The 13199-nt window shown below is 48.3% G+C and overlaps 1 protein-coding gene across 2 annotated transcripts in view; it reads right to left on the reverse strand.

Annotated features, from left to right (window-relative positions):
• Positions 1 to 2222: 2222 nt before the first annotated feature.
• Adamts16 (ADAM metallopeptidase with thrombospondin type 1 motif 16) overlaps positions 2223 to 13199 on the reverse strand; it is a 118101-nt gene continuing 107124 nt past the window's right edge. For both annotated transcript variants that reach the window (XM_051151063.1, XM_051151062.1), the window contains exons 19-23: positions 11700 to 11901; positions 11373 to 11567; positions 9729 to 9953; positions 3261 to 3408; positions 2223 to 2430 (exon numbers count right to left, since the gene is read on the reverse strand). In XM_051151063.1, coding sequence (XP_051007020.1) covers positions 2315 to 2430; positions 3261 to 3408; positions 9729 to 9953; positions 11373 to 11567; positions 11700 to 11901 — 886 coding nt within the window. In that variant the 3' untranslated portion in view covers positions 2223 to 2314. The remainder of the gene's footprint in view (positions 2431 to 3260; positions 3409 to 9728; positions 9954 to 11372; positions 11568 to 11699; positions 11902 to 13199) is intronic.

Here is a 13199-nt window from a genome sequence, read left to right on the forward strand (position 1 = left end):
CTTGGTCATATATGGAGATAATAACAGGTTTGTAGAAGTCTGCCCTCTTGGCAGGGGCTTGGAGAGCTGCCTTAGAGAGTTGGTGAATAAACAGGGCTGTGAGGCTTGGAGAACTAGGCTTTGGAAGTTCCCACAAATCCTATAGAACCCCATGACTCCTTTTTTTTGGGGGGGAGGTCTGTGCCTTCAGGAAATACCACATAGATTTTCTTTCTTAATCTGTTTGTAAGATGGTTGTGGAGTCTTCCCATGTAGGTAGATGAGCTGGCTGTGGTGTGCTCTTGCATCAGCAGAGGCCTTTCACAAGCAAAGCAGATGACCCTGGTAAGTAGCCAGTTATGAGGAGCTGGCTTTCCCACAGTAGATAAGTTGATGACCCCCTGTGGGAAGAGGTCTGCCTCAGTCACAGGAGTAGCAATGGCTTCCCATGGGCCCCAGTTAAGGCTGGATACCTGTGAAACAGCAGGAGTGCTGTGGTGGCTATTGTGATGGGTTAATTTGGCCAGAGCATGTGATGGTCAAATAAATAGATAATATGTTCTGTAATAAAATTGCATCCTACCTAGATGTGTTTAATATTTGAATTATTAGCCTTTAAAGGAGATCATGTTCCAGCATGTGAGTGGGCCTGAGCTGATCAGGCTGAAAAGATAGAGATTATCCCTGAAGAGTTGGCCGGTGCAGGAAATGTAGCCTAGGGGTTCCATTTCTAGTACACCATAAGCCAGGCATGGTGGCACATCCTGATGATCTCAGCACTTGAGGAGTGGAGGCAGGGGTACCAAGAGCTCATGGCCATTCTTGGCTCTGCAGGGCATTAAAAGCCAGCCTGAATGGAAGTCATAGCTGAGTTTGCAGCCTGTTCTTTTTATGGGATTTACATTCAAAATGGCAACTGCAGGCTTCCACTTCAGAACTCAAGGTGCCCAAGCTCTGTAATCAGTGACCAGTCCCTTGAATGACCTCTCTTCTCTCTAAACTTCCCTGGAGAGCCCCAAAAAGAACCAGTAGGCATTGCTGCATAAATGCCCCCACACAGCACACAACCTCCATCACCTGCCCCTGCCCATCTCTCCTGCAGGTCTGCCCTCTCCTCCTCCTCCACAACACAGGTGGAGAACTTTCTGTTAGTTCAGTCGCAGCTTTTCTTTGACACTCTAAAACCCTCTTAGAATCTGCTTTCCTGCTATCTCCTGCCAGCCCTTCACCTCAGTGGTGAACTTGATGAAAAACCACGATGCGGTTCCAAAGCACATCATATAATATAAAATTTATTATAACACTTCAGCAATTATAAATATCCAGGTGCCCACTGGGAAGGCCCTAGGTGGGGAGACCAGACATAAGCACCAATAATGAAAGAGAAGGTATCGGAGTAGGTTGGAGTGTTGCCACAGGCCTTTCATTTGAAGGTCGCTGGCATTGATCTCAGCTCAGAAGTAATCAAACTCATGAAGTGTGTTTTTAAAACCACTCAGCACACAGACCACAGCCTAAGGCTTAAAACTTAGCAGCACATCAGCCACTTGATTGACATCTATTCCTGGGGACCTTGACTTCCCAGAGGCACCTAGATTTTTGTGTGGCCTGTACTTCTGATCCCTCATTTAAAACAGAGCAACACTGAGGCACGGGTTGAGATAGGAACTGACTGTAAATAACTGAGGAAGAAAACAGAGTGTCCTAGCTTCTCCTCCAGCCCAAAGGCTGGAAGTGCAGGAAGCACCTTAGCAGGGAATTTCCATTCCCAAGTTTACAAAGTCCTAAGTCAGAGGCCCTCTGCAGGGACCTATTCCAGGAGCCACTGGAGCAGGAGGGAGTTACAACACACCTGCCCCTCAGTGTCCACAACCTTTCATGAAGGCAAAGGGGTCTCCGATGTAGCAGGGAGCCTGATGTGCTGGGTGGGGCAGGGGGTAGATTGCTCTGAACGTTTTTCCTGATTTAGAAATACATCCAGCATTTGCTAACTTAGCTCTGTCTGTCTTTAAAATTGGATCTGGCCGAATGAAAACATGAGGGAAAGCTGCTCCCTGTGCATTACAGCACTGGTTCTCCCGTTCACATGCAGAGGGCCAGCCAGTAGGATCCCACTTCCCCCACCCACCTGGGGAACAGAACATGTCTTTGTGGGTTCACGTATATGTTTCCATACTCAGAAACACATGGATGCACTCTAGGTCAGAGGACCAGCAGTCCTTCTTCTTCCTTTGCATCTTCCTTGGATGCACCTCAGTGCACACTGCACTGCATCTGGGCTAACCTCTCTCTGCCACACGGGCATCATCTTCTTGCTGCCAGGACTGGTCCCAGCTCACAGGTTGGTCTTGGAGCAGGTGTTGCAACACTGCTTGCTGTAGAACCTGTGACTGCACATGCCGTGCTGAGGGACCAGGTAGCACCAGTGAAAGAGATCTTTGCAGAAGGTGTCTGGAAACAAGCACACTGCATGTTAGCCTGGGACTCCTCTGAGCAGGACTGTACCCAACTAGCTACCTCTGTTGCACAAAGAAATGTGACTTCATTGCTGCCAAAGAAGAGCTTCCTTCGAGGGCAGTTATGGCTTGATGTGAAGTGTCTCTTATAGATTGTTTTGTCTGCATTGTTGGTTCCCAGTTGGTAGTGGCATCCTGGAAGGTTATGGAACTTTTAGGGGGTTGAGCTGCACTAGAAAAAGTGTACCATAAGGGAGGGTCTTGAGGTTTTAGAGCCTGACCCTCACTTTCTTTCCTTTCTCTGCTTTCTGGGTATGAATACAGTGTGACCAGCTACATCGCATTCCTGCCACCAACTACCATGCCTATCCCTGCTACCAGGACCATATTCCCTGGTAACTATAAGCCAAAGGAAGAAAAAAAAACACCCCAAATTCTGAAGGTGTTTTCTGTTAAGTATTTGTTCACAGCAAAGAAACTGAGGTGTAAAAGGGATCCGCAGGACAGTTGTTTTCATAAAACCCTTTTTACACAACTGGTCTTCTTGTGCTAAACACACTGATCCAACTCCTTGTCCTCTCTCGATGTATAAAACGTGGCCATTGACTGAATGCTAACTGCCTAGTTCTTAGGGTGAGCCCAGTCACTGGCTGCCTCCCAGATGATATGGTCTAAAGAAGAAAAGGCTATTACAGACACAAGGCCCCAACTCCAGGATGTTTCAGCCAGCACCCCTGTCTCCCAAGGTCTTCTAAGGAACATCTCCCAAAGTTTGACATCACCATCTGAGATGCCCAGGCCCAGCTGAGGGGCTCTGACACCTACCTCTCTTCTCTGCAATTGGGCAGAAATGAGTGTTGCAGGCCGAGGAGGTCTCCGGTTTCTCATGCAGGAAGCAATCTGGGGCTGGCTGTCCCCTCAGCAGGCACTGCACAGTCCTTCTCTGCACACCTCCCCCACAGCTAGCTGTGCACTGCAATGGCAAAGCACAACAGTCACAGGCTGCCAGGATCTCAGCCCAGCTCACCCACTGGCATGCCTAGCCCTCTATCAGAGCACCACCAACCAGCCTGTGATATGGCTGCTCCAGGGTATGGCTGCATCCACCCTTCTTGAGTCAGGATGCTCTCAGGTCAGGATGTGATGCTGCAGCCTAAACTATGGGTTTCTGGGATTGCCATGTTAAGGCAACAACATACCTGCTAAAGGCATTGCTGTACTGAGTAAGAACAGGCATCTGCGTCTTGGCCTAGGAGTTCCTCGAATCATAGACAGTGTTAAAGGGGAAAAAGAGTCAGATCCTATATCTAGGGAAGTTATCACAGGCAGCTCTTACATAGAAACATCAAGGAAGCTTTCCCCACATTATGTTGGTTTCTGTTTAAGGTGTTTGAGGGCATGAGATTGTAAATTGATCCTGAGACCAATGCCAGGGACTTTTCTCCCCTGTGTGGGGCTTTGTCTTGAATCAGGCCTTATCATGCCCATGTGACAAAACCCTATATATTGTCCTCTTGCTTGCCTTCTACTCCTACTCTCAGGGTAGCCATATTCAAGATTAACTGCAGATATGAGCCTGTTTCTAGAATGTTCTTGGATGAGTCACTGGTGGTCTGATGGTCGTAGGGAACTAGTGCATGCAGGAGGATACCAGGCTGCTTTCTTGTGGTCTGAGGGAACAGTGTCTTTAGCGACAACATGGCACCTTCACCAAGCAGCCTGGGGAGCCACACGGGTGTTAAATCCAGACCCTTCAGGACAGAAGGCTCAAGACTCCTATTGGCAGGGCCAGCAGGCTAGCCAGGAAGCTTTTCAGTTAGGACATCAAACCTCAGCACTGCAGAGAGCGGTAGCACAGGGAGAACAGAGGGTGAGCTAAGCAGATCACTACTCACTAGCTGTCAAGGAGCACATGCCACAACAACTGCATAGGAACCACCTGACACCAGCTGTGGGCAAAAATGTCAGGGCAAATAGCTAGACCGATGATGGAGGAGCTCTAGAGGACCCATGGAGATCGATCCACCCAAGAAAGAAAACAGTGCAAGTCTAGACTGAATTATATAAGCTGTCTTTAAGCAAGGCTGGCGGCTCAAGTATGTTAGGAATGTGAGCAGTTAAAGGGACCCCTGGAAGAAGATGAGGTCAATTCTCAGTTGGGATGTTCTGGTGTGCGGCAGATGAGCTGGACAGTTGCTACAACTTGCGGGAATCCTTCTGTGAGAACTCGGGAAGTGCGTGACTCACTCAAGTTCCTCATCCACACTTGTGAGGCAACACATGGAGGGACCAGAGCATCAGGCAGCAGCAGCCAGCTCTCCCTTGCCCATAGCAGGCTGCCAACCAGATGCTGGACTTGTCCCCACTTCCTGCCACTATCAGAGCATTCAGGATGATCTCAGATTCACTGGGACCAGGGACTAGTATCACATCAAACAAATTGCCTTCCCTTCTCCAGCCAGGAGGGAAGTTGGGCACACAGAGTGCTGGGAATCTCAGCTGAAGGAATTGCTTTTCTTTCCCCCCATTTCTCCCTCTTTGGGTAAAGCATGGCCCTGAAGCCCACAGCTGGAACATTTCCTAGAGTTTTACTCCTTTACTTCAAGATCGGTGTTAGTGAAAGCCACTCACAGTTCAGTTTCAACTTGTAACTGTGGCAACCAGAACAAATAATGCTGTGGGCAGATGCATGTCTTATTTCTGAATTGCTATCAGGGTCAGGTGGGTCAACAGATGTTTCCCACTGTGTGTCATATTTCTGACATGCTGCAAAAGCTCAATTCAGCCCTTTCTTTGTTCTTTGCTCTGTGCATATCAGGCACCCCCTTCAACCCCTCATGGGCCACTGAGGGCTCCTGGGGCATGGCCAAACAGGACCAAGCCTGCAATCAAGCCATTTCTATCACCTGCCTCTCCTCCAAGCTGAATCTTCAAGTAGAACAGAGAACTCTACTCAGGGTGACAGTCAAATGTGCCAAACTTTATAACACATTTCCATAGCATCTTCTACAAGGCTCACCCTTGAAAACTGTGCACCCGAGCTACCAAAGTAAATCCTATAAAAAATCTCCTAATGCTTTACACAAGTTTATGATTCTGAGTTGGGCTGCATTCCCAGCTGTCCTCTGCTGGCTGGGGGCCATAGATTGGATGTACTTCGCAGTTTCAAAATCATCCACATTTGGTTTGATGTGTTTGGCCATTGATTGATTCCTTTAATTAAGATGTGAATCATTCATCATTGCCTGTACCAGGCAATGTTCTAGAAACTCAATACTCAGTGATGAACACAAGTGACTCAGCACTTGGCCTTGGGTACTTGACAAAGCCACTGGTCAAAGTGTGGTCCTCAGTCTGGCAGTGACAGCAGCAGGGAGAGGTTGGGCCCTCAGCAGTGCCAACTCTGGCACCTTCGCCTCCCAGTCTCTCCACCCCTCCCTGTTTCAGGTTTGGCACAATCTCTGGTGATTCAGAAGCCCTGGTTTAGAGAGTTTGAGAATTCCTCATGAAAAACTGAAAACATGTTCATGTAAGAAACAGCCTCTCAACTTCTCAACAATAGGCAAAATGAAAAAAGATAATTCTGCTCAAAACTTTGGAAATGTTCTGAATTGATAAAGATTGTAATATACAAAGAGATGAAAAGAAATTATGAAGTTAAAATGTGTATTTATTCCTTTAAGAAGGGGAAAATATGGAAACATTTAAATAAATTATTCAAACATGGTGGCTTCAAACTTAGTTATGCGTTTAGGATTTTTTTTTATCACAGCAGGGACCAGGAGAAGGCACGGAGGGAGCAGGGGCCAGGAGGCTCAGAGTGATGTTTTCTGTGGGCAAGTCAATGGCAGCAACTTTGGGAGAAAGAATGTTCAATGGAGAGTCTGGAGCCTCAAAGCTTTGCCATTTTTCTGCAGCTGCCAAGGACTTAGCCTGTTGCTTGGTCATCCTGACCTCTGCTTGCTCAGTTGATTCTCTATGCAGCCACCTGCCACAAACACCTGCTACAGCCACCTGCCATGGACACCTGCCACAGACACCTGCTGCAGACACCTGTCTAAACCTCCTGGGTTGTAGTCTCGGGCACCCGGATTAGAATCACATGGAGAACTCAGATAACAGACCACTGCCCAAGAACTCCTGTAAAGACTTTGCCCAGTTCTGAAGGCCAGATGTGAGAAGGAGCCACCCCCTTGTCCAGGGTCCATCAGGTGGGGTCGGCCCTCTTGCACTTATAGGCTGGAGTGATCTTCTCCAGGCTGAGCACATTTCCTTTCTCAAGAAGAAGAAGACCACCGCACCAAGCCCATGCTCTCTGGGAGACTGTGGATGTTGTTGCCTCCACTCATATCCAAAAAGGCTAACCCTCTCCATTCCTGCCTCTCAGACTTCAGAATGCTTCTGGGTCAGAAGCTATCTGCACATTGGAGAGACCAGCAGCTCACATACAGAGGTGCTCCATGCTGGATGAGTCGCAAAAAAGATCACTCTCCCTTTTCAGTGCTGAACCGGAACAGGCACATTTCAAATAACAGTGCCTGCTATGGGCACTTTCAAATGTGATGAGAGCAAAGCCACCTCTTTGTAACATGGGTCTTTCTGGAATATGGTAGTTGCTAATTTTTCAGTGAGGATGGGTGTTGAGCTTCTGGGTTCCATTGAACTCGTAGGGCTACGGATACCATGGGCTTCATGCAGTGCCCAGCCTGGCCTTCAAACACAGAGAGCAATAGATAGAGAAGCACATGCCAGCTCCTGGGAACCAAGGTTCCCATCCTGTTATCCACCTTCTCTAGAGCCTCTACTGAGAGGCACCATTAAGTCCTCCCCTGAATTTAGCATCTTCCTGTCCAAATCTAGAGCTTTCCCAAGGGTCAAGGAGATTACGGCCCCTTGCTGTTTAGAATCGGATTGCACAGAACCCTTACCCACAATAACTTCTAATGTAGTTATGGGTAGGCCTGTGAAGTTTCTGCAAATTCCAAACATGAACTACCATGCCTTTAGGAGATGTAAATTGCAGATTGTCCATCAATGGCTCTGAGCTGGTTCTTTTTTCCCATGCCCCACTTAAGGCTTTGGGAGATGAGAGCTGGTGAGCGGTTGCATCCAGCGGGCAGCATCCAGCCCGAATCATTGCAGGTCTGTCAGTACTCTGTGTATGCTTCACATCCTTTCTCTCTGTGTAGTTGTCACAGCATTTCAATCATAGTTGTCACCTTTGGAAGCCAACAGTGTCATCTGTGACACAGATGCTGACCCCTCGTAGTCAATGGCCTTCCCAAATAATCTGTACTACCCTGGTGAATTGGCCCTGCTCTGGCAAGCTTTGACACCCTCATCTCTGACATGAGAGGTGAGTAGAGTTTAACAGGTGATCGCACTTAAGCTACTCCCAGACTCCACAGCACGGGAACCATGTCCTCAGTACACATGTCTAAAATGATTTAGGTTAAACGTATACCATGGTACACCATGAAACAAGAGAATAAACAAAAACTATTTGAGTCTGACCCCAGATAGCAAATCGCCACAATGTCCTTTAACTGGGACAAGAGTAACCTGTCTGTAGTGGAGGGCCAGCCATTCATGGACCATGTATTACTACAACCTGAAAAAGTTCCACAGTTTATGGGCAGGGTCAAGGCTGCAAATGCTTATGGCAAATATACGCCATGAGTTATTTCTTGCTCCTTAAAGGGTATTGCATCAACAAATGAATCACAGTGGACATAAACTGTAGCCAGTGGATACAAATGACTCATTAGACAGATTGGGCATTTCAGGGCCACCAAAGCTATTGAAGAGCTACACTGAGTTTTAGGTTTGGGTCTAAAGAAAGCATTGATAAACCTTTATACACTCCAAGAAAAGAGACCTCGACTGGAGAGTTCATCACTGCTGGGCTGGAGCACCTTGGTTGGCCAACTCCACTAGTCATGTGGGTCACATGACCATAAGCCCTGTCTAGTACTTTGACCTGGCACCTATTCCTCCAAACAGTTATTTCCTATTCAGGACAAACTATGAAGACTGACACTTCTTTGCTTGCAATGAGTGGTGACTTTGCCTGGCTCTTAAATCCTTACGTGAAAATAGTTTCTAGCCTTGGAACAAGAAATGTGGTTGCCAGATTGAGGAGTTCCCTGCAGCCACTGGGGAGGATTAAATGTAAAATACCCTGCACAGGGTCAGGTGTCTCAACATTTGGTCGTCAGCAGGTGAGGCTGTTTGTGGATGTTGTGGAAATTTTAGGAGGTGAGGCCTAGCTAGCGGGAGTAGATCATGGAGGCAGGACTTGAGCTGTGTGCCTCTCTCTGGCTGTTTGAGCAGAGTACCATAAAATGACCATCCTGAGTAGATGGGGGCCTGAGAGGTGGTTGGAGCGACAAAAGTCACATGCAAGCCTCAACAGCCCTTGGCTCTAAGTTCACCCAACTTGGAAGCACCAAGACTAGGCAGTGAGAGGTCAGAAGGCAGGGCATAGATGAATGATGGCCATTCAGAACTCAGGGCCTGAGAAACAGAAGCCCACAGGATGAAACTGCCCAGAAATCAAGCAGAAACAAGACAAGGAAGGAAGGCAAGCCAAAGACGTCACAGCAGAGGTGACGTAATGGGTAAGGAGGTGGCGAATGTGTGTGTACCCAAAACCCCTAGTGTAGTGGTTCTCACCCTTCCTAATGCTGGTGACCCTTTAATACAGTTCTTCATGTTGTGGTGACCCCCAACTATAAAATTATTTTCATAACTGTCATTTTGCTACTGCTATGAATTGTAATGTAAATATTTGTGCTTTCCAATTGTTTTAGGTGGCTTCTGTGTACCGGTCATCCAACTCCCAAAGGGATTGTGACCCACAGATTGAGAACCACTGCTCTGGAGGGACCCTGCAGACCCTCAGCCCAGCCTGCTATTCCAAGGGCTCAGGCACCACCCGAAATCCCCATGTCCTTCTCACAGCCACTCGGCTGGCTGTAAACTAAGCACTGCTGATTTATTATGGAACTCATACTTTTTCCATTCACACCCATCTCTGGGGACCTCTGCCCAGGTTTTACCAACAGTATTACATTTCCTTACAGTTGTCGGCATAAACATTTGCAATGACACACAGGGGCCCAGTATAGTTCAGCAACATGTGGAGCCCATCCACAGCATGCCACACCCACCCTCAAGGGGCCACCCACACGCAGGAGAGCAAGGCCTGAGAGGCTCTGTGGACTTCAGAGGACACACCCAACAGGGAGCTGCCTCTCCCATATGAGCCAGCCATGTGCATCAGCATCTCACCTGAGACCAGGGTGAGGCAAACCAGCTGCCTCTTGGGGGCCTTGCAACAGCATACGGAGGGTGCTTGGGACAGGGAAACAGGCCGCAGGCACGTTCCAGTTCTAGGGCAGGCTTCGGCAGATGCAAGCACTTCTTGGAGGCCAGCTCTCGGTATTTTCCAGAGATGTACTTCTCAGCACACCCGAGAACTCTCTGCTGAGTCCCTCTCTCACATGTCACAGAGCACTGTGAAGAAGCGGGGTGGGGGTTGGGGGGAGCAGGGGGAGGGGGAAGAGGGACGTTTGAGTGGAATCAGTGCCCAAAGTGTCTCCCTTTGAGCTTTAACACTTATATGAATATGGACATTCTGCGGCTTGGGCCTTGGCATTTGAAAAGGCGTTGTAATATCCGACATTAAGAGCATCTGAGGTTGGGTGCTGTGGCACAGGGACTCATGGCACCTGTCAGGCTGAAAGCGGGAGGAGGACAAAGTTAAGACCCTACCTCAAAACAAACGATAAACAATGGAGCCCAGAAGCATAGCATTATGGGCAATTAATAGTGACAGTGCTGACAGAAACAGCGTGAGGGGTGATCCTGAGGACACTTATACTAAGAAATTGAAGTGTTGTCCTGTCACTGATAAATTAGAGAACTCTTATGAACAAGGATCCATAGTGAATCACAGCTCCCTATCACCCCCATGCCTCCTCTGCAGCTGCAATCTGGGTCCCTAGAGTATTCCAGGGTTCAGGAACCTTCTTTAGAAACCTGTGTGGTTCATGGAAAGGAAGCAAGCAGGCTTTGATAGGAGGGGGGATAGCCTTTGCTCCCTGTGGGATACATGGCAAGTCTGAGTGGTCCTTCTGCCCAGCTCCTACATAGGCAGAGGTGTGTCGGGAAATGGCACACCTTAGGACCTTCTCTGGGAAGTGGGAGCAGGAACAGTTAGTGGCTTTCTTTCCCTTTGGCCTTGGGGAACAGTGTTTTGTTTTATTTTTTCTTTCTTTTTTTTTTTTGGGTGGGGGGTGAGTTCAAGAGAGGGTTTCTCTGCATAATAGCCTTGACTGTCCTGGACTCAGAACAATAATTTTTTTTTAAATACTGTACATAGACAGTACATCTGTGGCTGGTGTGGAAGATTTCTGAGGCTCCTTTGGGCTCACTTAGGCCAAAACTGGTAAGGAAACTTTTACATTCAAAGCTCAGACCTCTATGGCTAGTCTTCCTGTGTGGTGTCTAAATATCTCCAGTCAGCACGAAGGAGGACTTGTTCTTCATTCCCACTCATGCTGTGGTTGGCTACACTTGAGCAACCTAAGGCGTTTCTACAAACATAAGCTGGCTGCCCATCGAGACCATGTGGAGAAATGGGTTCAGCGCTTTCTGAGTTAGCACATCTTCCTGAGCTGCACAGGGCTTGGTAAGGGCGACTGATGGTCCTCAGTTACTGGTGCCATTGTGAGGATGGATTGGACATTGAGGGGGGTCAGCATAAATGCCAGTGAGGCGGGCGATCTGGGAATCAGAGAGGAGATTGGCTGAAGGCTCGGGAAACTGAACTTGGATGCTGTGAGAAGATGCAGTGATGGTAGAGGAGGCAGAAGCAAGGCAGCTTGGGGGAAGAGAGGTTGACTCTGTTCTGAGGGAATCTGGTGAGCATACCTGGGACCAGGCAGATACCAGCCACTGTAGCTTCTTGTGCTTGTGGCATCTCTTGAGCAGGCAGACCTCATGGGTACTGGGCTTGGGTTCTGAAGTGCAGGCAGTGTCGTGCAGCAGCCGGGCTCTGGCCGAGGGGTCAGTGCTCTTGCAGGCCACCGTTCTCTTCCTCCATCCCTTTCCACAGGTCCGCGAGCACTGCAAGTGAGCAGAAACTCTCAGCAAAGGTAGGAAAATGTTCAGACTTGGCTGGATGCTCCAGGCCTCAGAGCTTGCACTCCACACTGTGGAGTCCAGCCGCCACCCCATCTCAGCCCGACACCTGGTTACCTCTGCCCAGGGCCCAGTGCTCCAAGCAGGTGGGCAGCTTTGAGAGTTGCAGGCTTGGTGGCCAGGGGGCGAAGGCTGTGGACACAGTCTGGCTGAGATGCGCTCTTCATGGTAGTGTGCCCTCCGTGTGCACTGCACAGGCCTGCTCTGAGTGCCCCCACCGCATGTCCGGCTACACGTACTCCAGTTTCCCACAGACCAGCTGGTAGGGGACACAGAAGCCCATAGTGAGGGGAGGGATGGTGTCCTACCTCAAAGACAATAGATGCATGTGTGCGGTGACAGAGGCCTATGGTTTCCTAGTGACACCTTACATAAATGTAGTGTTTTCCGGCCATAGTTTTCATAGAGAGGCCATTTCTGCCCATATTACGGGCGCTGGGTATGTCTCTCAACCTTTAAGGCAGATCTGGTTTCTCTGTACTTGCAAATAGCCCACCTTAGAACAGAACTCTGATCGGCCTTTATTTTATTTTATTTTTTAATGTAAAAATAGAAAACTTCAATCCTATACCAAATACAAGACCTTTGTGCTTACACACACTCAGCTTCAACAGCCCTCAGTTAACACCTGCCCTTAACTTATGTAACATTCGTATTCAAACTTCAGATGCAGCTATTTCAAGACGACCTTTGTGTGTAAATTTCAGACGGTTATTTCTGCATTCAGTCCTGAAAGATTCAAATTCTTTGTGTTTAAAAAAAAAAAAAACACGACCACAATACCACTATGATATCTAATGCACCGTGGTATTTCACACGTGCGTGTATCTCTCTCTTTCTTATTCCTCAGCAGCTGGGTAATTCAGGCTTGATTCAATTTCTCCTGCAGTCACTCCGGCCATGTCACATTCTTGTGATAATGTGAGGGGGTGACACACCTCATCATCATTTCAGTTTCTTCAGTGTTTGCTCCCAAAGCTACACTGTGGATTCTTTCTCTAGTTTTAGAAGCATAGTTGTTGATAGGTGTGCTGGCTGGAAATGGGAGGCGAGTCCTAGGGCAGCTCAGTGGTGCCCTGCAAGGTGTGTAGAGGGCTTTGTGGCCATGATGCTCAGTCAGGACACAGGGACCACGAGGACACACACTGCAGTGCAGTGGGTGCTTTTGCCCATTAAGCCATCTCCTTGGTCCAGTTTGGAACTCCTTTGCCGGTCCTAAGACTAAGGCAGTAAGTCTGAAAGGAGAGGAAGCTGGAAAAGAAAGGATAGCATCTTCCCAGAGCTGCTGATGGCTACGTGGAGGTCCACGGTGCCTTCAAACTCAGCTGCATCAGGCTGTGCGGACTCAGTTTCATCTGGAAAAACCTTATGCTGTTTTATTCCCGAGAAGATCCCATTACACTTTAAAGCAAATTGTAAAAGGCCTGTAATGTAAATTTTGAGACACATAAAGAACAAATACAGAAGGGCTCCAGGAACTGGTCCCGTGTCAACTGTGGGAACACTTTACCTCAGGGTATCAGCAAGAGGAGTGCTTTTTATTATATGAAAAACAAG

The sequence above is a fragment of the Acomys russatus genome, chromosome 9, assembly GCF_903995435.1.
Source record: "Acomys russatus chromosome 9, mAcoRus1.1, whole genome shotgun sequence".
Lineage (NCBI taxonomy): Eukaryota > Metazoa > Chordata > Mammalia > Rodentia > Muridae > Acomys > Acomys russatus.